The sequence below is a fragment of the Mustelus asterias genome, chromosome 8 (genome assembly GCF_964213995.1).
Source record: "Mustelus asterias chromosome 8, sMusAst1.hap1.1, whole genome shotgun sequence".
Taxonomy (NCBI): Eukaryota; Metazoa; Chordata; class Chondrichthyes; order Carcharhiniformes; family Triakidae; genus Mustelus; species Mustelus asterias.
Genome location: NC_135808.1, coordinates 90,908,514 through 90,935,647, shown reverse-complemented (window position 1 = coordinate 90,935,647; position 27,134 = coordinate 90,908,514). Strand labels below are relative to the sequence as shown.

General features: G+C 42.8%; 1 protein-coding gene across 1 annotated transcript in view; it reads left to right on the top strand.

The window, feature by feature from the left end:
• The window catches only part of LOC144497764 (uncharacterized), a 214,950-nt gene that overhangs the window by 149,198 nt on the left and 38,618 nt on the right, over window positions 1-27,134 (top strand). The window contains exons 12-15 of the mRNA XM_078219203.1: window positions 1,794-1,921; window positions 4,185-4,256; window positions 18,466-18,488; window positions 26,689-26,851. Of these exons, the coding sequence (XP_078075329.1) occupies window positions 1,794-1,921; window positions 4,185-4,256; window positions 18,466-18,488; window positions 26,689-26,851 (386 nt within the window). The remainder of the gene's footprint in view (window positions 1-1,793; window positions 1,922-4,184; window positions 4,257-18,465; window positions 18,489-26,688; window positions 26,852-27,134) is intronic.

Genomic DNA, 27,134 nt, shown 5'->3' with positions numbered 1-27,134 from the left:
GAAATGTCATGGTAAAGCATGAATCAGAGTAGGAGACCACGTAATACGTCTTCCCAGAGAACAATGAACCTTTGGAATAGGTTGCTGTCTCATGCAGTGGTTGTTGATTTGCTGAATTCTTTCAAGCAAGAGCTGAACTTGTTTCTGGCTGGGGGGCAGACATTGCTTCTTATACAAGGTAGGTACTGCAGAGAATTCAGTCTCAGAGATCTCCTGGACTAGTTTTGAAGGAATTTCCCACATTTTTTAAATCTAGTGCATTACCTCATCTAGGAGAGTGCACTGTTTGAGGTGTGGGGTGATATTGTGGTGATACAAAAGGGCCTAAATTGTCACTCCTGAGTTGGGGGCGCAGTCAAGGAAAGTCCCAGTTTTGCAAACCCAATTCAGGAGAAAGAGCGCCAGTTAGATTTGATTCCTCGATTGTAAGCAGGAGATGGGCTTCATGCCTCCAGAAAGTGTTTGGTGCTGTCACAGGGACTGTGCACACATTTGAGAACCTGGGTGTTCGAGCCATTTTCCCAGTTATTTAAACAAGAACAGACATTTAATGCTGACCCCCTCACACCCCCTTGCCCCCACAAACTTCCTATGCTGACCGATGCCACCTCGTGCCATACTGACACTTCATTGTCCTTCATTCCCTCCAGGCCAAACTATGTTACTTTACCTCGCCCTCGTGGCCATGTATACGCTCCATGTTAAACAATGCCCATTGAACCACCCCATGGGACTCTCCGAGCCTCCATGCCAGCCTATAGCCCCGATGTCAACTTAGTGCCAACTCATGTTACCCCTGCACCGCTGCTCTTTGCCCTTACACGTTCCTTGCCCTCTCTCTCCAAGGTCCACTCTCATTCTTCCCCTCGCCCTTGCTCTGAGACCCTGGAACCTCCCTTGAAAACTTACCTTCCCACTATTTTCTGCTTATCAAATCACAGGCTCATTTCTCTCTGCATTTGCTACTTTTGTGCTCAATAGTGAGTAGATGAGCAACTTTACAGCATTTTTCAAATGTAACTCAGTTAAATGTCCAACATGTTTTGGGAGCCCAAGTCCAGAGGGCTCTGGGGCAGGCGGGCGGGCTCCACAAGCCGGACATTGAACAATATATTTGGTGCTTGTAGCTCACAATGTTAAAGCAAATTATCCTGTTAGTTAAAATGTTCAGTATTAATACAAACATTGTTCATACTAGACTATTGTTCTCAAACTGGAAATTTTAAGTATTTCAAGGTTCAGAAGACAAAAGGAGAAAGATAAAAATTTGCAATTTCTATAGCACACATTTAGCCAAGTTTGTATCTGCTTAATAATGTGCAAGATGGAAAATGAGTAGCAGCGCTTCACAATTAATTTGATTCAAAACTGTTAAATATCTTGTGTTGGAATCTATTTTTATCCATTATTACTTACTGTCTTTCTATTTTCCAGTCAACAAAAAAATTTTCCTGGGCATGCTGTGTCATTGAAGTGTCCAGTTTAAGAACTATGCATTTATCTTTGTGGTTCTTTATTTCATGTTTTGCTGAATATAAATCAATTTTGTCTCCCAGCTCCTACTTCATCTCCGCATCAGCACACACCTGAGGAATCTCATCAGCACACACCTGCTGCATCTCCTCATCAGCACACACCTGCAACATCTCGTCAACACACACCTGCAACATCTCCTCGTCAACACACACCTGCAACATCTCTTCGTCAACACACACCTGAGACATCTCCTCGTCAGCACACACCTGTGACATCTCCTCATCAAAGCACACCTGCCGCATCTCCTCTTCGGACCTCTCCCACGACATCTTGTCACCAGAATAGTCCATCAAAGTCACCAAGCTTGCGTCCTAATGAAACTACAGCTGATGACCAGGCAGGAGATGAGCCGGATAACCTGAGCAACAGCAGAGTGCAGGCGGATGTGAGTATTCGAGCAGAAAGTTGTAGAGATAGTGCCATCTCCTGTTCCATATTTGTTCTCTTGGTTGGTCTTAAATCACCGGAAGGGTAAGGCAGTTCAGAACAGGAAATGGAAAGCTTTCCATTTTAAGGATCCAATGTTAGCAATCAGAGCTTCCAGATATTAAACAGCCAGCTACAGTGTAAAACTCCAGTACAACTGAATTCCAAATCAAGTTCATGAGTGACATATTTCAGTCCCAAGCAAGAGTCTTAAACAAAACCAATTACATAGGCATGAGGGGAGAACTAGTTTAGGTTATTTGGGTAAATAGACTAAAAATATAGCAGTAAATAAATAATGGGAAACATTTATAGAAATGTCTGTAAGTGCTGGATTTTATGGCCTCTGCCTGGTGTTTCAGCAGGGTAGATGGGGTAACTTGATAATTTAGGGATTAATAAAAGTGAGGAACTTTTTATTCATATCAGCACACAAAAATATTGGAGAAACTCAAGGAGCTAAAAGCTAACAAATCCCTCAGACCTGATGACCTACACACGAGGGTTACAAAAGAGGTTGATGCAAGGGTAGTGAAGGCACTAGTTATGATTTTCCAAAATTTCCTAGATTCTATAATGGTCCCAGCGGTTTGGAAGTTAAGGATTGTAACTTTCATTCAGGATAGGAGAGGGAGAAAACAGGGAACTGAAGGCCTGACGTCAGTCATCAGATAATGCTAGAATGTTCAGGAAGCTTTTATAATGCACTGAGAAAATCCAAGTATAGTCAGACAGCCTCGATATGAATTTATGCAAGGAAATTTGTGTTTGAAAAATGTTCAGTTTTTTGAGGATGTAATTAGCAGATAAAGGGAAGTAAGCCGATGTAATTTGCTTGGATTTCCAAAAGGCATTTGATAAGGTGTCACACAAAAGGTGAGGGCTCAAGGAGTTGGGGTAATATATTAGCATAGATGGAGGATTGACTAATAGTTGAAGGATGTAATTTGTTGTGGAGAGTGAGGGAATGGGATCCATGCTTGCTCTCAGTTTTTACAAAGCAACTGGATATTTGGGTTATGGAACCACAGATTAGGCTGTAGCATTGTTAATGGGATTATTCTACAATGAGAAATAATATTAAATAAGTTCGTCAAATTTAAAGTAGAAAGATCACTCAAACATTGTTTACATTAAAGGAGCTCGATGGAAGAAATTGGAGAGCCTCTGATTAACTTTCCAAACAACTGTGGAGAATGAGATTGTATTGCGAATTGTAGGCTGGTTAATGTGACTGTCCTTCCAAAAGTATATTGGGATAACCCAGGAAAGTTTTGGGCCATTAACCTTACTTCAGCATGTGATAATCTATTGAAGTGTAGAATACAAGATCTATTTGCTAAGCATTTGGGGAGACGTGAGTTAATCATGACCTCACAGCCTAAATTTCTTCACGGTAAACTGTACTCGATCAGAATTATAAAATTATTCGAAGATATAGCAGAGTATATAGATAGAGATAAAAGAAAGAAATTTCATTTACACAGCACTTCTCACAAGCTCAGGACATCCCAAGGCGATTTACAGCCAATTAAGTACTTTGGGATTGTAGTTAATGTAATGTGGACAACCTTGATAACCAATTCGTGCACAGCAAGCTGCCACAAACAGCGACAAAATAAATGAGTAGATCATCTGTTTTAAGCATTTTGAGGAGACACCAGTTAGAGGGTGGGTAACTGAAAAGTGAGAGCCAATCTGGACTGTTTTAGAATCATTGAATCTCTACAGTGCAGAAGGGGGCCATTTGGCCCACGTGTCTGCACAGACAACAATCCCACCCAGGCCCTATCCCCGGAACCCCACGTATTTGCCCTGCTAATCCCCTGACACTAAGGGGCAATTTAGCGTGACCAATCAACCTGACCCGCATACATATCTCTGGAGTATGGGAGGAAACCGGGATACCTGGAGGAAACCCAGACAGACACAGGGAGAATGTGCTAACTCCACACAGACAGTGACCCAAGGCCAGAATTGAACCTGGGTCTCTGGCGCTGTGAGGGGTTTGTGAAGAGGATATCCTCTTGACTTTGATTTGATAGGCAGAAGGGTAAATATAATTGGGAGAGGAATAGATAAACAATATTTTAACATCTGATGTCATTTATCAACTGCTGTTTGTAACACCTGTAACAATGCTACCACCAAAATTGCCACAATCTTAAAATCTGTGTTATTCATTTCTTCATGCAATAAATTGATATTTTCTTTGTTCACAGCTTGTTAGTTCTGAGACGTCCTCAAATAATGATGTAGTCGGTGACTGTCTTGGTGATTCTTTCACCCCCCAGGTCGGTAGCTAGATAGCAGAATTCGGGGTAGGTATCACTTCTCTTTTTCCTAGGTGTGCACGCATCCCACTGCTGCTGATCACCGCGACCCATGGACTGTGGTTTGTTTTAGTTGTATAATCATCATTTCTATGTGTTTTTATGTTTAAACATGGCTTTTCTCATCCATCTTCATAACTGCATGAGCCTGTGCTGATGGAACGTGTGAAATATCTTTGTGTTGTAATGGGTTTCATATTGTATTCTTGAGATGTTACATCCTGCAAATCTGAGGTTGTACGAAATTGCTCAATAACATTTTGGCAAGCATCAGAATCCCAGCTAAAATCCTTGCTGCTCATGATGGCTCCAACAGATTGCACCATTGGCCAAGACAATTTTGAAACAGCAAGGAGAGAAAACCAGGGATGGATATTTTAAAACTGTAAATTTGATCAAATTCAAAAGTTGAATCAAGTGCCGCACAAAATTTAGTCATCTAAATTCATCAAGAGCAGGGGCAGAGAGTTAGGAAAATACAGAGCTGAAGCAAGAGATGTCGCATATCAGGACAAATTGAGACCGAACCTCAGGGCGATGTGGGCAGCGAACTAGCTGATGAAGGAAGCCTTGTGTGTTGATTTGAATTGAGACTGTAAAGATTGCAGACATTAATATAATAAATCAATGCACTTATAATAATGTAACTAATTCTAACATTTTTTAACAAAAATATACGCGGTAGATTTTTTACTTCGGCACCTGAGTAACAATCTGGTTGCACATATTTTATAGAAATTGCATAATTTTCAATGAAATTATTTTTCAATGAATTAATTTTCAATGAAATGACTAACTGGCTGAAAATCATGCACGTTCTATAAAGTGTGTATGAGACTTCTCACTAGATTACCATCAGGCCGTGGCGATTAATATTCACCCCAGTATTTCTAGGCATTGTGAGTATTTAGTGTCATTCCAACAATATGGACAGGATTTTACGACCTTGCTTGGGCGAGGCTCGTAAAATCCCGCCCGAGGCCAACGGAGAATTCCGTTCTGCGAGCCTCGCCCGCCCCACTTCTGGGGCAGGTGTGCCAGTAAAATTCTGGCCTATACGCGGAAATAAGAGATTAAGATGCATGTGCAATGCAAGGTTTTTGAGTTTATGCCTGTATCTGTCTACCCACAGGCAGTAGAGCCTCTCTATGCCCAGATAAAGAAGACCAAGAAATAACCAGCTGGAGCCATGAGTGTGTTGCAGGAAAATCTTGAACCGTTCTCCATTGGATCAGCGTGCAAAATAAAATCAATCAGCCTGGCCTTGCATCTCCCTCAAAGCCATTCTGTTTTAGCAAGCAAGATGATAAAGGATTAGTGGTTTGCCTTACTGTTTGTGCAAACAATTGTGACGGATGCTGTTTTAAAGAATTAACTTCTGACTGTGCCAAGGTGAAGAGAAATGTACTCTGTATCCGAGGGTTCGATTGATCAGTTTGCTGTGGATGTGGAACTTTCCAACAAGACAGTCACATTCTGCTAGAAATAATTTCTTGGGAAAGAAACAGAGTGTGTGAATCTTCTAGAAATTACTATTTGTCATCTGAGGTCCAAGAGCTCGCTGCTGAATCACTATGCAGATATCAACCTCTCTTTTATGTTCTATAATGGAAAGTACATTAATCATTCACCCTCAGATCAGAAAAAAAACATCCCTTTTTCAGGAAGCAACAAAAACATAATTTATAGCAGGACATTAATAGCATGAATTTGCTACTATGTACGAATTCCGACATTTTCAAAACAGACAAAACTCTTATCACTTTTGTACAATATGAAAAGAAAAAAAATCAAAACACAAATTTTATTTTATAAAAAAACGAAAGTTCTCGCTGTTCAACTGAACACTTTGAATGTGTTTTAGGTAAAGTGGCTTTAAGAAGTTTGATTGATGATTTGTCATCTTTTTTCTTTTTTGTAAATATTGGTGTTCAAAATGATCTTTTAATTTAGTTTGTTTTCTTCGCATTTACAGAATTTAAATTTTTGAACATGAGATTGAAATTAAAGGGATATGACTGAGTATGTTTCTGCATATTTGAACTTGCCTCGGCTCACACTTCAGTTAAACTTGCACTTTATTTTTAATGCTATCAAACAATACACTTTGCAACAGATTTCTTTTTAGAACAATTCACATGAATTTCTGTAAATCAGCCTCTAACACTATTGCAAATATGCATATGCAAAACAACACTCATTATCATCGAATTCATTGTATTCAATTTATGCCATGTGCAACTGTTCAAATCTGCCACACTCAATCTATTTTATGCAGTTCTTTTCCCTCTTTTTTGAAGTATTAACTCATTCTGGGGTACAGTTCCATCAATGCTGACCACTCTCTGATGCTTTCCCAAGTAGTTTGCCATTTGTAAGTCTATCCGTAAGATGGTGATTTCCACAAAGGGAAGCCGGCAATTGTGGATTAACCATCCTTATACATTTGATTTGATTTTTCTCTCCTCTGATTTCTGGTTTTTTGCCAAGGCCCAAATTAAAAAGCACCTCAAAAGTGTCAGGCGGCTGCTGAAGGTGCAGCAGTCAAGCTTAATCAACATTCTCGCACATTCAGCACATGCACTGGCAGTCACTGGATATCAATAAGGAATAAAAACCCTGGCTCATTTTATTTTGTCCTCAGTAGCCCAGGGGCTTGCTCAGAACATTAGCAAATGGGTTCTTGCTTACTGTGAGAGAACATATATGTGAGGAATGTAGAGTCGGCCATGATTGTATTGAATGATGGAGCAGCGTCGAAGGGCCAAACAGCCTATTCCTGTTCCTATTTATTATGGTCTTATTAAATGCACTGTCAATATTCAGACTATCTGGAGTACAAAGCACAAGCATGTCAGCAAGGTAATTGTGTCATTTTACAATGTTTTTGAAGCACTTCCTCACATTCTTTTCATACAGCCTTAAGAGCATTCACATGATCCATAAAAATCCATCTGTTTGTGATGGTTCACAGCTCCACCTATCTGCTTGCTCGTCACATACCATTTTCCTCCTGAAATATAACTAATTGCCTCTTGGCCCTACCGCATTATACTCTTCAATGGTCTTCTCTGGTAATTTATTCCACAAGTTTATTGCCAGTTGTGTTAATTGCTTTCAGCTGACACCCTAATTATTATTCTCTGACATTTGGTATTTGAACCTTTCACCAGAATGAACAATTAGCCTTGGCGATATCATTGACGTTGTTGGTTGAGCTGCATGTAGGATGAGGTGACGTTGAGGGACTGCGCTCAAACACCACAAAATAATAAAATCTGAATAAATTGGAAATTATTTGGAGGGTAAATGGAACTACAATGGATCAAAGAATGTTAAAGCTTCAAAATACTTAGGATTTGTCATGAGTTAATAAGAAAATTGTAAAGTAATTCTGATGACCATGCTAACCATACTCAGTATTTTAATTATGAATAACATTGCAGGCCAATTAATGTAAGTGCCTTTGATTTCAAGGTCATCACTGTTGTAAGGATATTGGCATAATTAGTAGGCAGACAGACCTCAGGGATTATTATGTGCTGTTGAAGCTGCAAAAGTTGAAACAGATAACAGTATAACAGTGCCAGTTTTCAGAGACACTCAGTTAAAGTGTTCAGCATTTTTTTTTATTGTGTGATGCAATCTAAAGAAACATTAACTGGCAAAGCACCTCCCAGAATGTGCTATACGATATGTAAACAGCAAGCATGAAAGCATTCTAAGTGTGTTTATTCCAATAGTTGAGGGGAATGTTGTTGTGCTAACTTACCATTATGATTAATATGAACTTTGAGCTGAATGTTCACAATTCCTGGAACTTACTGTGCCTAAAGCTGCCTATTATGATGGCCGCAGCAACAAAGACCAACCTGACAAATGAGACTCCCAGCCAGGAACATGAAGTAAGAACTGGAGTGGGTAAATGATGCCAAGCGTGTGTTTTATTATTAAATCATTAATTGTACTGCAGTCTAAGCTTTTGACTTATAGGTTAATGCCTTGTTCTCATGTGAAGTGTACACAGCATTAACTTCAGAACAACGTCAGGACTACTTCTTCCCAAACACCTGTTCAAATAACACGAATAGATTCTGCTATTTAACTGCACAATATTTAAGAGTCAAAACTCATTTTTTAAAAATATTCAATAATTGTCAAAATTTAGATGCTACAGGTGTTGTGTTGGGTCCAAAATGCGATCTGTGTTGCATGCATGTACTGTTTGTGGGCCAGTTTGGATGCTTTTTTGCAAGACTATTAGCGCAGGTTCTGTGAGCATGCATCAGAAATATGCAGAGGAGACAGATCATGGCTTCAGTCATTACGAATTGCTGCTTTGACTTTAGTGATGCCATTTTCAACCTCAACACTAAAGCTAACAATCTTTCTTAACTTTGTACAGTTAAACACACATTCAGCAGCAGGAAGAACCCCCAAAAGTGTTATTTAAAGGAATCACCACCTTCAAGTTGTGATTTCTACTGCCTTTTGCTGAGTTTGTAGAAATGCTTGGAGGTTTGTACTGCAAATTAAGTTGGTAAAATTGACAGACAGTGGGGTGTGTAACACATTTTTTTATTGGTATCTTTCGGTACTTTAATTCTAAGCCAATTCAAAGTAAGTCCAATCATGGTTCCCACATGAGGGACAAACTAGATCTAAGCTGACAAGACAGAAATTACATCCAAACAACAAAGAACCAGCAAAGAAAATTACAGCACAGGAACAGGCCCTTTGGCCCTCCAAGCCTGCACCGACCATGCTGCCCATCTGAACTAAAACCCCCTACCCTTCCGGGAACCATATCCGTCCATTCCCATCCAATTCATGTATTTGTCAAGTCGCTTCTTAAAAGTCACTATCGCATCTACTTCCACTATCTCCCCAGGCAGCAAGTTCCAGGCACCCACCACCCTCTGTGTAAAAAACTTGCCTCGTACATCTCCTTTAAACCTTGCCCCTCGCACCTTAAACCTATGCCCCTTGGTAATTGACTCTTCCACCCTAGGAAAAAGCTTCTGACTGTCCTATCTTGGGCTCAATCAAACAAGATCCAAGCTGACAGGATAAGATATTGTCCCCCATCCCGGGCTTGATCTAAGGCTTTATCTTAGCCAAAAGGCCAAGGAGGCCTTAGTTCGCACTGAGTTGGGTTTTCATCAGACCTGTTGCTCTCAGTCATGTGTTTGCAGTTAGGCCCACAGCATGACGGGAAGAATAAGCAGAGGCAATGAAGAGGAGAACAAGTTTCTGGGAGAGGGGGAAAGGGTAATGACCGTGGCCTCAGCAGGAGGCCATCTCTCTCCAGGATCCTGAAGGAATATATGTCTCATCTCATGCTAATAAGCCAGGAACATCCTCAGAACGGGGCAAGGACAGTATTAACAGTTGCTGTAAAGGTGCTCATGCCCAAGATCTTCTTCAAGTCAGGTTCGTTCTTTCCTGGAGAAGAGAGTATTTCCAACATCTGAGTTATATAAGAAACATGACCGACCCTATGTAGGCGAAGAGAAAAATAGGCCAAGCATGCTCACAATTGTGCCAGGATAGCCTATGGTGCATGGTGCCATTGACTGTATACATAGTGCTTTGGTGGAGCCACATGTAACTTCAGATATGTACCATAACCGCAATGTGTTCCACTCCCTCAATGTCCAACTGGTATGTCAATTTCTCAATGCCCGGCAACAGTCATGGCTGCCTTTATTCAGCACCAGCATTAGCATTTGAGCTACATTGATAGCTCATGGACTAGGGATATCCGCTGACCACCTGGCTCATGACTCCAGTGTGCAGCTCACGCATTCACACAAGCCGCACACATATAACAAGACCCCTACTTCCACACAAAACATCACCGAGCAGGCAACAAGGATGATTAAGCAATGCATTCACTGTTTGTAGCATTTTGGAGAAGCCTCGATTTGTCATGGTCAGCTACATCCAGCCCAACTTTGCCATCCTGAACGTAGCACTTGCCACTAGGTATGTGGGAAACAGCTGAGGAGGAGGAAGAAGGGAGAGGGAAACCAACACATTGCATCTCCAGTTGTGCTGCCGACAGTTGTCTCATCTGATTGCTGTAGCAGCAAATGGAACCCCAATTTCCCATTCAACAACAGTCCCACATCTTACCACCCTTTGTTAAAGTCTATCAACAGCATCTGCTTGGCCACATGTTGATATAAACAACCATTGCACCAACTTTACCAAGAAAATCATCCAAAATCCCACACAAACATTAACTGATCATTCTTGTGCATTCCCTTAGGGCCCAATTTTACCCTTTTGATTCTAAGTGTTGGGCGGACTTGAAACAGGGAGTGTTTCAGATCCGACTTTTGGACCCGTTCTCAGGCGCCCCCATACGCACTGTGCCTGAAAAAATATCAGCATTTCCAAATCACGCTGCAGAAGCCTCTGGGCGGGTCTTAACACGCCCGAAATCCTGCACCTCCGATCGGCGCCTCCAAGTGTGCATGCTCAGAAAAAAAAATGATAGAATGCTGCTCCCCTGCCACATCCCTCCTGGGCTGGATAATGCCTCTTCCTGGCCCCCACAGACATTGTCCCACCCCTACAACATTACTGACCCCCTTATCCCCCCACCCCCTCTGCCACCCAGAACGAACGTGGGCCCCTTCCCCATCACTAATCACAGGCAAAGTGGCAGCGGATCTCCCTTCCCCCACACTGATCTCAGGCAGAGTGGCAGCGGACCTCCCCTTTCCCATCACCGATCACAGGCAGAGTGGCAGCGGACTCCCTTCCCCCCACTGATCACAGGCAGTGTGGTAGTGTACCCCCCATCTCCCTCACTGATCACAGGCAGAGTGGCAGCGGACCCCTCCTTCCCCACTCTCCACCGATCTCAAGCAGAAAGCCGTTGGACGCTTGGCACTTACCTCCTCACTCGCTGGAACACCCGAATCGGACTTTTGTAGAGCATGTCTGTTTCCCGCCGAATCTGGATGGGCGAACGCTGTGCTAAAAGGGGGAAGTGCCGATAAGGTTGCAGCCCATTAAGTCAATTTAAACGCATGCAGGTAAAGGGGGAACCAATGCGGAGGCGGGCACGGATTGCGCTACTCGCCTCATGCCCGACTTCAGCAAATTTTCACACCCAAAAATGGGCACAACTTGATGGTAAAATCGGGCCCTTGTGCCTTTGTCTGTGCTAGTGCTCCAACTTAATGCTATCCCCGCGCTGCAGCAAGGCTGACGGCAGAAGACTGCTTACTTTCAATGAGAGACGTTGCCGCTGACCTATAGGATGACCCACTGCAGCTCTCGCTCTAGAACTGCTAGTCTGAAATGGACTGCCTCAGCACGTGCTGTACTGTCTGAAAGGCAACATGAAGACTGCTGGCGGAATGGCAGGATTGGTGCTGAAATGCCTTATTGTCGTAGACAGTGAAATGTGTACTCCATTTCAACTTTCACAGCAAGCTAGCCTAAAAGGCAGTTTGTCCTAAAAATGTTAGTAGTTTTGAATGTTTTTCAAACATCAAGATTGCTGGTGGAATGGCAGTGGTGGTGGGATGGTGGATCCTGAAAGCAACCTCCAGAGCCTTGGAACACACTCTCTGCCATGTTGTGCCATTCCTGTGCATTTCCAAAGTCCAACACACTCTTAGAATGAGTTTCAGTACGTGATCCATTCCAGATGCATTTCCATTTGAGAGGTAGGTGTCAGCTGGATTTAAGTACTGAAGACAAGCTTTAACTCCTACTATCAGCCTCAGCATCCTTTTCTCCATGTAAGATGATAGAATGCAGCAAATCCTTTGTGGATGGGATAGATTTATATGGTACATTTTTGCTGGTGGCTGCAGAAACCATTCCATGAGAGACAAGAGCTGCCTCATGTGCTGCATACGTGGTGGTTAGCAGTTGTCATTGTGGGTCGTTGTTTTCTCTGTTGGCGCCTGCTGTTAGGCTGCTGTAGCCACTGATCATTATTTTGGTACATACCTCAGATGTCACCATTTCCTACTGTTGTCCCACGTTTGAAGATCGATGCATGGGGTCATACTTCTCACAATTGTGTACCTCTACTCAAGCTTGGAACCACTCTACTGTGTATTCAGTATTGGCTGCACATAGAACTGATTGAACTGAGTGGGCGGCACAAAATTTGAAAGCAATGGGGGCCAGTTAATCGTGATCCAAGTATCAGTTTTTGGGCCTTGTCAAATTTCACAGCTATTGCGTTTAAGGCTCACTAAAATTAGACAGGATAAACAAATGCAGCACAGCTAGATTACTAACTCCCATCAAAGCCCGACAGGTTCAATGAATTTTGCATTGTTATCTTTTCCCCAGTTTTTCCTGACTTTACTGAAGGTGTAGATTCCTGCAGAAACTTGTTGCTACCTTACCTAAGTTTATTTGAGCCTGAATTCTATTTGGCTTTGGTTGGAGAAATCATTGTAGTTGTGCAAGGTCATGCCGTGACTTGGTGACCAAAAGTTTATTTTCCAAAAGTAATCATTGAACAATGATTAGAAATTCTATCTGATATTTTTCACTTTCTTCCCCTGCTGAGGGGCATTGATGCCAGTCGTTAACCCAGCTGAGATTAGCTAATTCAGCACAGACTGTTGACTCAACATTGGACACACGTCCACACACCTGAGTTCCACAATGATCAAGGTGTTTACTAATTATTAATGCAGGCATTTGATAGCATTATTATTACTTCAAACTGTGCGTGCTGTTAGATATTTCAGTGAAATTATCTTCTCCCAAAGTTGATTAGCTCTAATGAGCAAAATTCATGCTTGGAATCTTGAGTCATAAAGAAACATTAAAAAAGGATAGAGAAAAATTGTTTATTGCCCAGTGAGATTTGTGCAATGTTGGGAGTGGGTGGTATTTTCATTCAAATACCACTGGTAGAAGCAAATAATTCAGAATGATGCCCACCTCCTGTATCAAGTACATTACAATTTTTCACATACAAGTAGACGACGATTCATGGTGCACAAAAATCTCTTGGCAGGGAAATATTTAAAGCTTAATTATATAAGGAAAAATTGCTTGTTTCAAGAAAAATGGTAACAGTAAGTACCATCTCAGATTGTCCACAAGGTTCTTTCTTCACCTTCATGTTTTCTTCCAAATTTCACTTTGTGGACAAATTTCCATTGGGAGCGGCTGTTCGTCAAATGATTCACAATGTTTGGTGAGAGGATTTCTATCAGCATATCCACATAATGTGGATGCAGATCTTGCAGACAAATCACTACTTGATTTTATGGACTTTTCAAGTCTGTGAGTATTAGACTAAATTTCTCAAAATGTAGCCTTTATTAATCTCCAAGGACCTGTAAATAATTCCGTAGATGAACTGATATGTGGTAGAGTATAATATGGATAAATGTACGGAAATGTAGGAATAGTTGTGATGAAGTGTGATTAAAGGGCAGGGGCATTATATTACCAATTATTCTCAAATTAGAGACAATTATCAGGGTGGAGGGCCATGGGTTCCTTTGGTCCGCATCAAATGTGGATTCAGTTTATTTTGTTTTGTCAATCTGAGAACAAATCCAAGCAGTAATGAACTTCTTTTGGTTGACTGGATTGAATCAGTTTTGAAAAATTGGTCATCCTGAGAGAAGGAGCATTATACGGACCTCCCCAAGTAAAAAGGTTGAACAGGATTTGGCACTAATTACTCATCACACCCTGTATCTTTAATGCTGTTAGGACAGGGAGGCCACTTTTCCTTGTTAGATCATTTGGATAACACAAGCTGGCAAGTTCTGGATGAAATAGCACCCAAAGGGGGACTTTGTATAGTTTGTCACAAACTCTGCCATCCCCAAACAACAATAACTGTCTTTCTCGACTACCATAAGTATCCCCTTTGACTACAGGAAAGAATTTGTGCCATGCTGGTCCCAGGTCAGTGAGCGATTGCAGGGGGCTTGTCTCTCAGGAAGTCATAGAACTTGTTCTGCCAACCTGGTGCCATATTACTGGTCTGACATGAGGCACCAAAGACCAGCACAGATGCCAGTGCATCCTGCCTCCTACCCAACTCAAAGTCAATCACTCGCATCAAAAACAGGTGCAGAGTTAAAAATTACTTAAGCTCTCTGCAAAATTCCATTTGACACATAGGGCAGGATTTTCCTCTCCCTCCACAGTGTGTTTCACGATGGCGGGAGATGGTGCGCCGCTCACTGGTGGAGGGATCTTATGGTCCTGCCATTGTCAGTTTCCCATTTAATGCGACCCTTGCCACTGGGAAACGCACAATGGGGGTGTGTCATCGGCGGGACCTTAAGATCCCACCAACATAAAGGCCAGCAAGAGTTTGATAATTATCTTTAAGACTGCCTTCACCACTGAAGAGGTGGACACAACACTGACAGCCACTTCGTCTGATGATATTTACCCCATGAAAATAGTTTGCCAAATGCATCTCCAACATCCTTGACATTGGAATACACCCAGCGGGAGGCAGTATCCCAGGGTCTCCTGGCCCTGCAGCCATCATGTAAAGACTATGGACATGTAGCTAAATACTGCCAGGAGGATGGTGTCAGGAATGTTTAAGTTCAAGTAATGCTCTGCGGGCCCAGGTTTGAATCCCACCATGGCAGATGGTAAAATCTGAATTCAATAAAAATCTGGAATTAAAAGTCTAATGATGACCATGAAACTATTTTGATTGTTGTAAAAACACATCTGGTCCAGTAATGTCCTTTAGGGAAGGTTATCTGCCATCCTTACCTGGTCTGGCCTACATGTGATTCCAGATCCACAGCAGTGTAGTTGACTCTTACATGCCCTCTGAAATGGTCTAGCAAACCACTCAATTACAGGACAATTAGGGATGTGCAAAAATGCTGGCCCAGCCAGCAATGCCTACATCCCTGAACGAATAAAATAAAACACCCACTAGCCTTGTGTCATTCCAAAGTTATTGCCATCCTAAAACCAGGAAAACCAGCCAACAATCCCAAAAGGTACCATCCCCTTGTCATTCTCTCTACAAGATGGTCAAATGGAAAACTAATTTGAGAAACCTTCTCCCAAATAAGCAGGAAGGCTTCAGAAAAGGAAGAAACTGCTCTGACGAGGTCTTTGCATTCAATATTGAGGGAAAATTCCAGAAACACCTGAAGACTGGAGCTGTCTTCATAGATTTGACTTCAGCATGCGGCACTGTCTGGTGTGAAAGTCAGCTCCTGAAGATACTTCTCGACCTTACAGCTCTATCCCATTCTATCATTAGCCAGGCACTTTGCACCACAACAATAGTCCTAGTCTACTCTGCTGCAGAATGCTACTCTGCCTCCTGACCCTGCAACCATCAGGTAAACTATGCACTTACAGCTGAATGCTGCCTAGAGGATGGTGTCAGGAATGCTTAAGTCTGTGGCAGTTGAGTGGCTCCTGGTGCTGCTCTAAAAGTGGGGTTATAAGTCATGTTAACAAGGGTTAACTTTTCTGTAGTTTGGAGTATAAGTTGCCTACAAAATAGTACTTAGTCAAATTTGCTTTTAGTTTCTCTGTTATAGTAAAAGTCTTAACATTGGAAATCTTGTGCAATTTCCTTGGTCATTGGATATTCAATTATCTTTTTTTAAAGTTATCTGTCTATACAGGAATTTTAACATTATCATATGGAAATAGTAGTATATCCTGTTATAATGAAAGGTCACAGGCCTGAAACCATGGCCAAAACTTTCTGGCCATTCATGCCGGCAAGATCTTCTGGACCCTCCAATTATGCACCGCCGCCATGGGTTTCCTGGCAATAAGGGGTGCACTCACCAGGAAACCCTGTTGACAACAGTGGGACCAGAAGATCACACCACTGGCTAATGGCAGTGGAATAGATTTCAATGGAATAGGTTTCAAGCAGATCTAGCAACTCAAAACTGGACTTGGGCCATCAATATCGGTTGAATTGTATTCAACCACAATCTTTAACCTCATGGCCCTACGCTACCACTACCATCAAGCTGCAGGTTCAAATCTGATTCAATGAAGAATGCAGGATGGCATGCCAGGAGCAACACCAGGCATATCTGAAAATGAGGTGCCAACAATAGATGGAGCTAAGCGATCCCACAACTAATGGACCAGATCTAAATCCTGCCACATCCAGTCATGAATGGTGGTGAACAATTAAATGACTAACAGAAAGAGGAAGCTCCACAAATATCCAAATCGTCAATGAGGGGGAAGTCCAGTACATCAATGCAAAAGACAAGAAGTACTTACAACCATCTTCAGCCAGAAATGCTGAATCAATGATCCATCTCAGCCTCTTCCTGAGGTCCCCAGCATTACAGATGACAGTCTTCAGCCAATTCGATTCACTCCACATGATATCAAGAAATGGCTGAAAGCACTGGATACTTTCCAGCAATATCCCAACAATAATATTAAAGACTTGTGCTCCAGAACTATCTGTGCACCTTTGCCAAGCCATCAGGGTATAGCTATAACATTGGCCTCTAGCCAGTAATGTGGAAAATTGCCCACAAAAAGCAGGGCAAATCCAACCCAACCAATTAACACTGCATCAGTCTACTCTTAATGATCAGGAAAATGATAGAAGGTGTTGTCAATGGTGTTATCATGTGTGACACTTACAGAGACATAACCTGCCCACTGATGCTCAATTTGGATTTCCAGAGCCACTCAGCTTCTGACCTCATTGCAGCCTTAGTTCAAACATGGACAAAAGAGAGATAAGATGAGGTGAGGTCAGTGATACTGACTGCTCTTGACATCAAGGCAGCATTTGACCAAGTGTGGCATCAAGGAATCCTAGCAAAACTGAAGTCAATGGGAATCAGGATGAAGACTCCCCATTCTTAGCACAAAGGAAGTTGGTTGTGATTGTTGGAGGTTAATCATCTCAATATTGAAGATTTGTCCTGGGGCATTGCTGCAGGAGTTCATTAGGGTATGTTCTAGGCCCAAAGATTTTCTGGTTCTTCACCAATGACTTTCCTCCCATCATAAAGTCAGAAGTAGGGATGTTTACTGAAGCTCGCATAATATTCAGCACCATTTGCAACTCCTTAATACTTAAGTATTCTGTATCCATATGCAGCAAGACCAAGATAATATTCAGGCTTAGTCTGATAGGTGGCAACATTCTCACCTCATCAGAGAAAACCTAACCATCGCCCCTTGACATTCAATGGCATTACCATTGCTAAATCTCCCACTATCAACATCCTGGGGGGTCACCATTGACCAGAAACTAAATTGGATTAGCCATATAAATCCTGTGGCTACAAGAGCAGGTCAAAATTCAGCAACAAGTAACTCACCTCCTGACTCCTCAAAGTCTACCATCTACAAGGCACAAGTTAGGAGTGTAATGGAATACTACCCACTAACCTAAATGAACGCAGCTCAACAACATTCAAGAAGCTCTACATCATCCAAGATAAAGCAGCCCGCTTTATTGGCTCCCCATCCAGAACCTTCAACCTTCACTCCTCCACCATTTGCCATAAAGTGGCAGCAGTGTGTACCACCTACTAGATGCACTACAGAAACTCACCATGGTTCTCTTGACAACTTCTTGCAAGCCCACTAATTCTACCAAATAGAAGGACAAGGGCAGCAGATGCATGGGAACACAAAAATCTACAAGTTCCCCACCAAATCACCTACCATCCTGACTACATCACGACTCCTTCAAGGTGCTGGGTCAAAATCCTGAAACTCCCCATCCTAAAGGCCCTGTGGCTATTCCTACACCACATAGACTGTAGCAGATCAAGATGATAGCTCACCACCATCTTCTCAAAGACAGTTGGGGATGGGCAATAAATGCTGGCGTAGCCAACAACACCCACATCCCATCAACGAGCAAAAATAAATGATAATTTGCATTGAGGTGGTTAATTCTGTGTTAAGTATCACTTTGAATGGCTCAGAAGGCCCACTTTGGCATGGCATTCTCTCCTACATTTACTGTAGAGAATAACAGCGGGCTGAGAAGGTGCACAATTCATTGACACAATTCTGTTTTCTCTGAACCTTCTTCTTGGCCAGCTGAACTTTTTCTGTCCATTCAGTTCTTGCAATGGCCTTTTAAACAGCCAGACTCCAGAGGTTATGGCCAATAGCAATTATCTGCCATAAGTCAGTGCCAGTATCTGCTATCTTTATACCTTAGCTGCAGGTGTCCTTGCAGCTGAGGTATGAATGCCCAGTGGTCATGACTTAGTTACCAATTCATTGTAGGGAAGCGCTTTGGGCTTGCAGTTGTATTCCATCTGATGACCTTGGCCAAGCTAGAACTGACATTATTGATTTAGCAATGAGCGTATGCTGATGGAATTAGCACGTTCCAGAACCTTTTTGTTGGGGATCTTACCCTGCTAAGATTTTACCAAGGATATGTCTAAGACCATGAAGGTGGAACCTGTTCAACCTTTTCTCCTGCCTTGTATATGTTGTCCAGGTCTCACCATTGTAGGATAGTGTGCTGAGGAAGCAGGCTTGTTAGATTCACAGTTTGGTACTCTCGGTGAGTTTGGTGAAGTGCTCATAACATCTTTCCATTACAGCTGCCTTATCAGTGATGAGATCATTTCCATCAGCTGTAAGGACAGGAGCAAATGTTGTGGAGGATAAACAATCTTTAACACAGATCATGCCTTGCAGCCAAGTGTTGCAGTTCATCAACTTTGCGTTCCACCAGTCATTCTACCCTTCTCTTAAAGCATACCGGAGCATGTGGTCAGCACTTTTATGGGCTTGATGCTGAGTTGTTGACTGTGGAGCTAATAGAAGATTTGCATGTGTGAGTTTATTTCTGTTTGAGAAGACGCAAGATGTTTTCCTCATTCTCAAAAAAACAGTCTTGGTGTTTACATTTGCAGTATCCCAGCTACACTCAAGTCTTGAAGATCCTATCTCAGAGTTGTTTCAATTCATCTTCTATCTCGCTTTGGAGAGAAAGATCAAACAAAATGCAGAGTGGTGTCAAGTTGTGTAACAAGATCTGGGCGGCACAGTGGTTAGCACTGCTGCCGCACAGCACCAAGGGCCCGGGTTTGATTCCTGGCTTGGGTCACTGTCTGTGTGGAGTTTGCACGTTCTCCCCATATCTGCATGGGTTTCCTCCAGGTGCTCCGGTTTCCACCCACAGTCCAAAGATGTGCTGGTTAGGTGCGTTGCCATGCTAAATTCTCCATCAGTGTACCCGATCAGGCGCCGGAGTGTGGCAACTAGGAGATTTTCACAGTAACTTCATTGCAGTGTGAATGTAAGCCTACTTGTGACTAATAAATTTACTTTAACTTTAGATCTCAGACAATGGTTGTGTTCTTGGGGAGTTTGACACCGAGCTTTGGCTGTAACAATCATTTTATTTTTGTTATGTGCCAAAAATGAGCCAAAAATAATTGTCAAATTAATTTATTTTTGAAATATAATGATATAAAGACCAACATATAAAGGTGGCCTGAAATGACCTTCAGGAACTGTCTGTTTTAATCACTGCACAAATAAGAAAATCAATTGAGCAAAGAGCAGCACACAAACATTACAACACCAATAACTTATTATTCTGAAAGCTTAACTGTTGGTTGCTGTGCATGCTTTTTGGAATGTACTGAAAACATACAAGATCATGCTTCAATCAGTGAATTATATCCTGCTTTATGCTGCATTAAGCATTACACAGCCAAATGGTTACTGGTAAGTTTCTCGAACAAAACGTTTACTTGTTCAAAGTATTAGATAGCTGGTAGGGCGCAATGCATTTGGATTCAGGATCCTTCCCTGAGAGAAGACTGGGGTTGGGGGGGTTGCAGGAGGAGGGGTGGTGGTGGTTAAAAAGAAACAACCAAGGAAATGCATGTGAGGTGCAGGCTGTAAAGGGAATGAGTTCCAGTTAATATGGCTCTGCTTCTGACTACCTTCCCGGTCACCACTGCCAAACATTAGATGTGGAGAATGGGTACTTGGCCAAGACACTGGAAGGTGGACGGTACCTGTGGGGGCTACTGCACTCTAGCATGTGTCAGTACCTTCACCAGAACAGAGGAGAAAATGTGACAGGGTGAAACTTCGTACGGTTGTCATGAAGAATTTAGCCGCATTCCTCTGAAACTTGTTGCTTACTAACAGTGGCCAGAATTCTCCGACCTCGCCCGCAGCTGGGATTCTCCGGTCCCGCTGCTGTGAATGGAGATTTGACTGAGAACAAAATTCTCTGTTCTGGCTGGCAGCGGTATCTTGTCAGTAAGATTTAAAACTAATTATATCCTTTTTGCAATATGGGCAATAATTGTGATGCATTTAAACTCAGTGTTCAGCAACTCGTCCTGAAAAATTCTGGGCGTGATTTTTCCGCCCCACGGTGCTGGTTGAATAATGTAGTGGGGCAGGAAATATGAGCGAGAGGTGAGAAATCGGGTTCGCGCCCAAATTCGCGCCTCTCCCGATATTGCCAGCCCTCTTCTGCCGATGAAATCAGCCGCGTGCCTGAGAATGGTGCGAGGCTGATTTCAATATTAATGATGTCATGAACGAGCCCGGGATGCTATTGTCTGGGCTCTCTTACCTTTCCAACCTCGCCAGTGGAGGTCCTCACCAGCGAGGATCACAGGTGGTCCCCACCAACGGGGACCAGATTCGATGGCCTTGCCGGTGGAACTGGAGTCCATTGAAGCTCCCTGTGTGGTCGGGGGCAGGGCCAGGCAGTGCACATGGAAAGTGCTGCAGTTGATTCTGAGACTAAGGTCCTGAATCTTAATAAAGGAAACTACAATGGTATGAGGCTCAAGTTGGCTCTGATAGATTGGGAAACATTACTTAAAGGGATGACAGTGGATAGGAAATGGCAAACATTCAAGGAGCACATGGGTGAATTGCAACAATTGTTTATTCCTGTCTGGTGCAAAAGTAAAACTCAAAAGGTGGCCAACAAGTGAAATTAGAGATAGTATTAGATCCGAGGGAGAGGCATACAAATTGATCCAGAGAAACAACAGATCTGAAGATTGGGAGCAGTTTACAATTTTTATTACAAATAAGGAGGACCAAGAGACTGATGAAGAAGGGGAAAATGGAGTACAAGAGTAAGCCTGCAGTGAACATAAAAACAGACTGTAAAAATTTTTATAGGTATGTGAGGAGAAAAAGATTGGTGAAGACAAATGTGGGTCCCTTACAATCAGACACGGGAGAACCTGTAGTGGGGAACAAAGAAATGGCTGACCAACTGAATACATGCTTTAGTTCTATCTTCACAAAGGAAGACACAAATAAGATATCAGAAATAATGGGGAATACAGGATTCAGTGAGAGGGCAAAACTGAAGGAGATCAGTATGAATAGAGAAATGGTGTTGGGGAAACTGATAGGATTGAAGGCCAATAAATCTCCAGGTCCTGATAATCTACATTCCAGTGAATTTAAGGAAGTAGCCTGAGAAATATTGGATGCATTGATGGTCATCTTCCAAGATTCTCTAGACTCTGGAACACTTCCTACAGATTGGAGGGTAGCTAATGTAACCCCACAGTTCTAAAAGAGATTTTTGATTTGATTTATTATTGTCACATGTATTAACATAGAGTGAAAAATATTGTTTCTTGCGCACTATACAGACAAAACATGCCATTCATAGAGAAGGAAACGAAAGAGTGCAGAATGTAGTGTTACAGTCATAGCTAGGGTGTAGAGAAAGATCAACTTAATGCAAGGTAAGTCCATTCAAAAGTCTGACAGCAGCAGGGAAGAAGCTGTTCTTGAGTTGGTTGGTACATGACCTCAGACTTTTTCCCGAAGGAAGAAGGTGGAAGAGAGAATGTCCGGGGTGCGTGGGGTCCTTAATTATGCTGGCTGCTTTGCCGAGGCAGCGGGAAATGTAGACAGAGTCAATGGATGGGAGGTTAGTTTGTGTGATGGATTGGGCTACATTCATGATCTTTAGTAGTTCCTTGTGGTCTTGGGCAGAGCAGGAGCCATACCAAGCTGTGATACAACCAGAAAGAATGCTTTCTCTGGTACATCTGTAAAGGTTGGTGAGAGTCGTAGCTGATATGCCAAATTTCCTTAGTCTTTTGAGAAAGTAGATGCGTTGGTGGGCTTTCTTCACTATAGTGTCGGCATGGGGAGACCAGGACAGGTTGCTGGTGATCTGGACACCTAAAAACTTGAAGCTCTCAACCCTTTCTACTTTGCCCCCATTGATGTAGACAGGGGCATGTCCTCCTTTACGCTTCCTGAAGTTGATGACAATCGTCTTCATTTTGTTGACATTGAGGGACAGATTATTGTTGCCACACCAGTTCACCAGATTCTCTATCTCATTCCTGTCCTCTGTCTCATCATTGTTTGAGATCCGACCCACTACAGTGGTGTCGTCAGCAAACTTGAAAATCGAATTGGAGGGGAATTTGGCCGCACAGTCATAGGTGTATAAGGAGTATAGTAGGGGGCTGAGAACACAGCCTTGTGGGGCACTGGTGTTGAGGATGATTGTGGAGGAGGTGTTGTTGCCTTTCCTTACTTATTGTGGTCTGTGATATGGAAGTTCAGGATCCAGTCACAGAGGGAGTTGCCGAGGACCAGGCCACGGAGTTTGGAGATGAGTTTCGTGGGAATAATAGTGTTGAAGGCTGAGCTGTAGTCAATAAATAGTAGTCAATAAATAGGAGATACATAGATGTCCTTGTTATCTAGGTGTTCCAGGGTTGAGTGCAGGGCCAGGGAAATGGCGTTTGCAGTGAACTTGTTGCGGCGGTAGGCAAATTGTAGTGGATCCAGATAGTCCGGAAGGCTGGAATTCATTCGTGCCATGATTAGCCTTTTGAAGCACATCATAATGATGGATGTCAGAGCCACCGGCCGATAGTCATTAAGGCACGCTGCTTGGTTTTTCTTCGGTACCGGGATGATGGTCATCTTCTTGATAGGGACCTCAGATTGTTGTAAAGAGAGGTTGAAGATGTCTGTGAATACCTCCAGCTGATCCGCACAGGATCTGAGTGCATATCCGGGTACCCCATCCGGGCCAGTTGCTTTCCGTGGGTTGATCTTCAAGAAATCTGCTCTGACTTCTGCAATGGTGACCCCAGATACAGCTTCATCCAGGGCTTCCAGGGTGGAGGGCATGCTGTCGCTGACCTCTTGCTCAAAACAGGGGTAGAATGCATTGAGCTCACCAGGGAGGGGTGCATTGGAGCCGGCGATTTTACATGCCTTCATCTTGTAGCCTGTTATGTCTTGCCATAGTTGGCGGGTGTCGGTGTGGCTAGCCTGGGACTCTAGCTTGGTCCGGTATTGTCTTTTGGCATCTTTGATGGATCTCCTTAGATCGTATCTGGCTTTCTTGTATAGATCAGTGTCGCCTGACTTGAACGCCTCAGACCTGGACTTCAGCAAGTAGTGAATATCCCTGTTCACCCATGGTTTCCGGTTGGGGAACACACGGATTTGCTTCTTTGGCACACAGTCTTCTACACTCTTACTAATGAAGTCAGTTACTGTAGTGGCGTACTCGTTCAAGTTGGTCACAGAGTTTTTAAATACTGACCAGTCCACTGACTCCAAGCAGCCCTGTAGGAGATCATCCAATTCCTCAGACCAACATTGCACGACTCTCTTTGATGGATTCTCCCGCTTCAGTTTTTGCTTGTAAGTTGGGAGCAGGAGCACAGCTTTGTGGTCTGATTTGCCAAAGTGTGGGCGGACGATAGAGCGGTAGGCATGTTTGATATTTGTATAGCAGTGGTCTAAGATGTTTGGGCCTCTGGTGGAGCAGGGGATGTGTTGGTGGTAACTTGGTAGTACGCTCTTGAGATTGGCCTGATTGAAGTCCCCGGCCATGATGAACAAGGTCTCGGGATGTTTCGTCTCAAGGTTATTCGTAGTGGTGTATATTTCGTCCAGGTAGAGACAAAACAGGGAATTATAGACCAGTCAGCCTGACATCAGTAATGGGGAAAATTCTAGAATCCATTATCAAAGATTTCATAGCAAAACACTTGGAAAACTGTGGCAGGATTGGACAGAGTCAGCATGGATTTCTGAAAGGGAAATCATGCTTGACAAAACTAATGGAACTCTTCAAGGATGTAACTAGTAGAGTTGATGAAGGGAAACCAGCGAATATTGTTTATTTGGACTTTCAGAAGGCTTTCAATTAAAGCACATGGGATTGGGGGAGTGTATTGAGATGGATAAAAAACTGGTTGGCAGACAGGAAACAAAGAGTAGAAATAAATGGGTCTTTTTCTGAATGACAAGCAGTGACTAGAGGATTACTGCAGGGATCAGTGCTGGGCCCCAGCTATTCACTCTATATATTAATGATTAAATGTGGGAACTATATGTAATAGGAGGGATTTTCTGCCTCGCTCATCCTGAAATTGTAAAATCACACCTGAGGTCAACAGACCTTTCCATTGTCTGCCCCTCACCCGCTCCGATTCCCGTTGCGGGCGAGGCAGTAAAATTCCGGCCAATATCTCCAAATTTGCAGATGACCCAAAGGCTGGGTGGGAGGGTGAGCTGTGAGGAGGGTGCAGAAATCTTTTAGTATGATTTGGACAAGTTGAGTGAATGGACAAATGAATGGCAGATGCAGTAAAATATGGATAAATGTGAGGTTATCCACTTCAGTAACAAAAAACAGGAAGGCAGATTACCATCTGAATGGTCATAGATTAGGAGAGGGGAATGTGCAACGAGACCTGGCTGTCCTCGTACACCAGTTGCTGAAGATAAGCATGCAGGTGCAGCAGGCAGTAAAACAGGCAAATTGTATGTTGACCCTCATAGCAAGTACAGGAGCAAGGATGTCTTGATACAATTATACAGGGTCTTGGTGAGGCCACACCTGGAATGTTGTGTTCTGTTTTAGTCTTCTTATCTGAGGAAGAATGCTCTTGCTCTGGAGGGAGTGCAGCAAAGGTTTACCAGACTGATCCCTGTGATGGCAGGACTGACATTTGAGGAGAGATTGAGTCGGTTAGGATTATATTCGCTGGAGTTCAGAAGAATGAGGGAAGATCTCATAGAAACCTAAAAGATTCTAACAGGACTAGGCAGGGTAAATGCAAGAAGAATGTACCTTGGTGGTGGTGTCCAGAACCAGAGGTCACAGTCTGAGAATACAGGCTAGACTGTTTAGGACAGAGATGAGGAGAAATCTCTTCACCCAAAGAGTGGTCAGGCTGTGGAATTCACTACCACAGAGAGTTGAGGTCAAAATGTTAAACGTTTTCAAGAAGCAGTTAGAATAGCACTTGAGGTGAAGAGGATCAAAGGATATGGGGAGAAGGTGGGATCAGGCTATTGAGTTAAATGATCAACCATGATCATAATGAATGGCAGAGCAGGTTTAAAGGGCCGAATGGTTTCTTCCTTCTTCTATTTTCTAATTTCGGTATTTCTAAAGCCAATCTATTTGCAAGCTTTGGTGTCATCTTTGAATCCGGAGCTTCTGACCTCATATTTGTGTCATTGCCAAGACTGCCTTTCTCCACCTCTTTAACATTTCCTGACTAACCACCCACCCACCCCCCACCCCCCCATCTCAGCCTCATCTGCTGCTGAAACCCTCATTCAGATCTTCTTTACTGCCAGACTTGATTATTCGAAGGCATGCCAGGCTGGTCTCATGCATTCGATGCTCCGTCAATTTGAGGTAATCCAAAACTGCGCTGCCCACGTCACAACACACACCAAATCCTATTCACATATGATCCCTGTGTTCACTGTACTGCAATGGCTCCTAGTCAAGCGTAGTCTAGATTTTAAATTTCCCATCCTTGTTTTCAGATCCCTCTATGGCTTCACTCCTCCCTGTCCCTGTCCCTGTCAACTCCTCCAGCCCCACAACCCTTTGAGATGCCTGCACTCCCCCAGTTTTGAGCTCTTAACCATCCCCTATTTTAATCACTTCACCTTTGATTGCTGCATCTTCAGCTGCCTAGGCCCCAAGCTCTGTAGTTCCATCCCTACATCTCTCCACCTTTCTAACTTGCTTTCCTCCTTCAAGATTCTCCTTAAAGCCTACCTCTTTAATCAAGCTTTTAATAATCTGACCTCGTTAATAACTTATAGAATCATAGAGTCATACAGCATGGAAACAGGCCCTTCGGCCCAACTTGTCCATGCCACCTTTTTCTTTTAAATCTCTAAGCTAAGCTAAACTTCTTATGCACCTCAGTGTCATATTTTGTTTTGTCCTGCTCCTGTGAAGTTCTTTAGGGCATTTTGTGTTGATAATAGCACTCGATACATTGAAGTTGTTGTTATTTACGGAATCTTGTTAAAAGTGTGCAGCAAAATATGTTTAGACCAGATATGGGATCATGAAAAGAACATTTTGTCAATATCATCTTCCAAATTTGTTCTAATCTGCATCTGATTTCAGCAGAGAGATGCTTGCAGAATCAAATGACCAATCAAATGTAGTAAATATTAACAAAGTGGGAGGACATTGGAAAAGATCATTGAGGAATCCCTCGCAGCCCATTGATTGCATTCATTCTTCTTGGTCCTCGTGGAGCATTTGTGATCCTTGCCAGAATAAACGTGTAAGTACGGCTATGAAAATCAATACAAATAAGAGGTCTGTATAATCTGACTCTCATGAGCATTTGGGAAGGAATATTACCCAGTAATAGTTCTAGAACTTCTGCATTCTGCCAAAAAATATTCTTGAAAAATAAAAACATTCTGCACTGGATATGGGATCACTCACCATAATTGTGAAAGATTCACCACAGATGTCCAAAGGCATGCCTGAAACAAGTATGCAGCTCTTTGCACAAGAACACAAGAGAGCCAATCATGGGTTTGAGGTTCCCTTTACAAAGT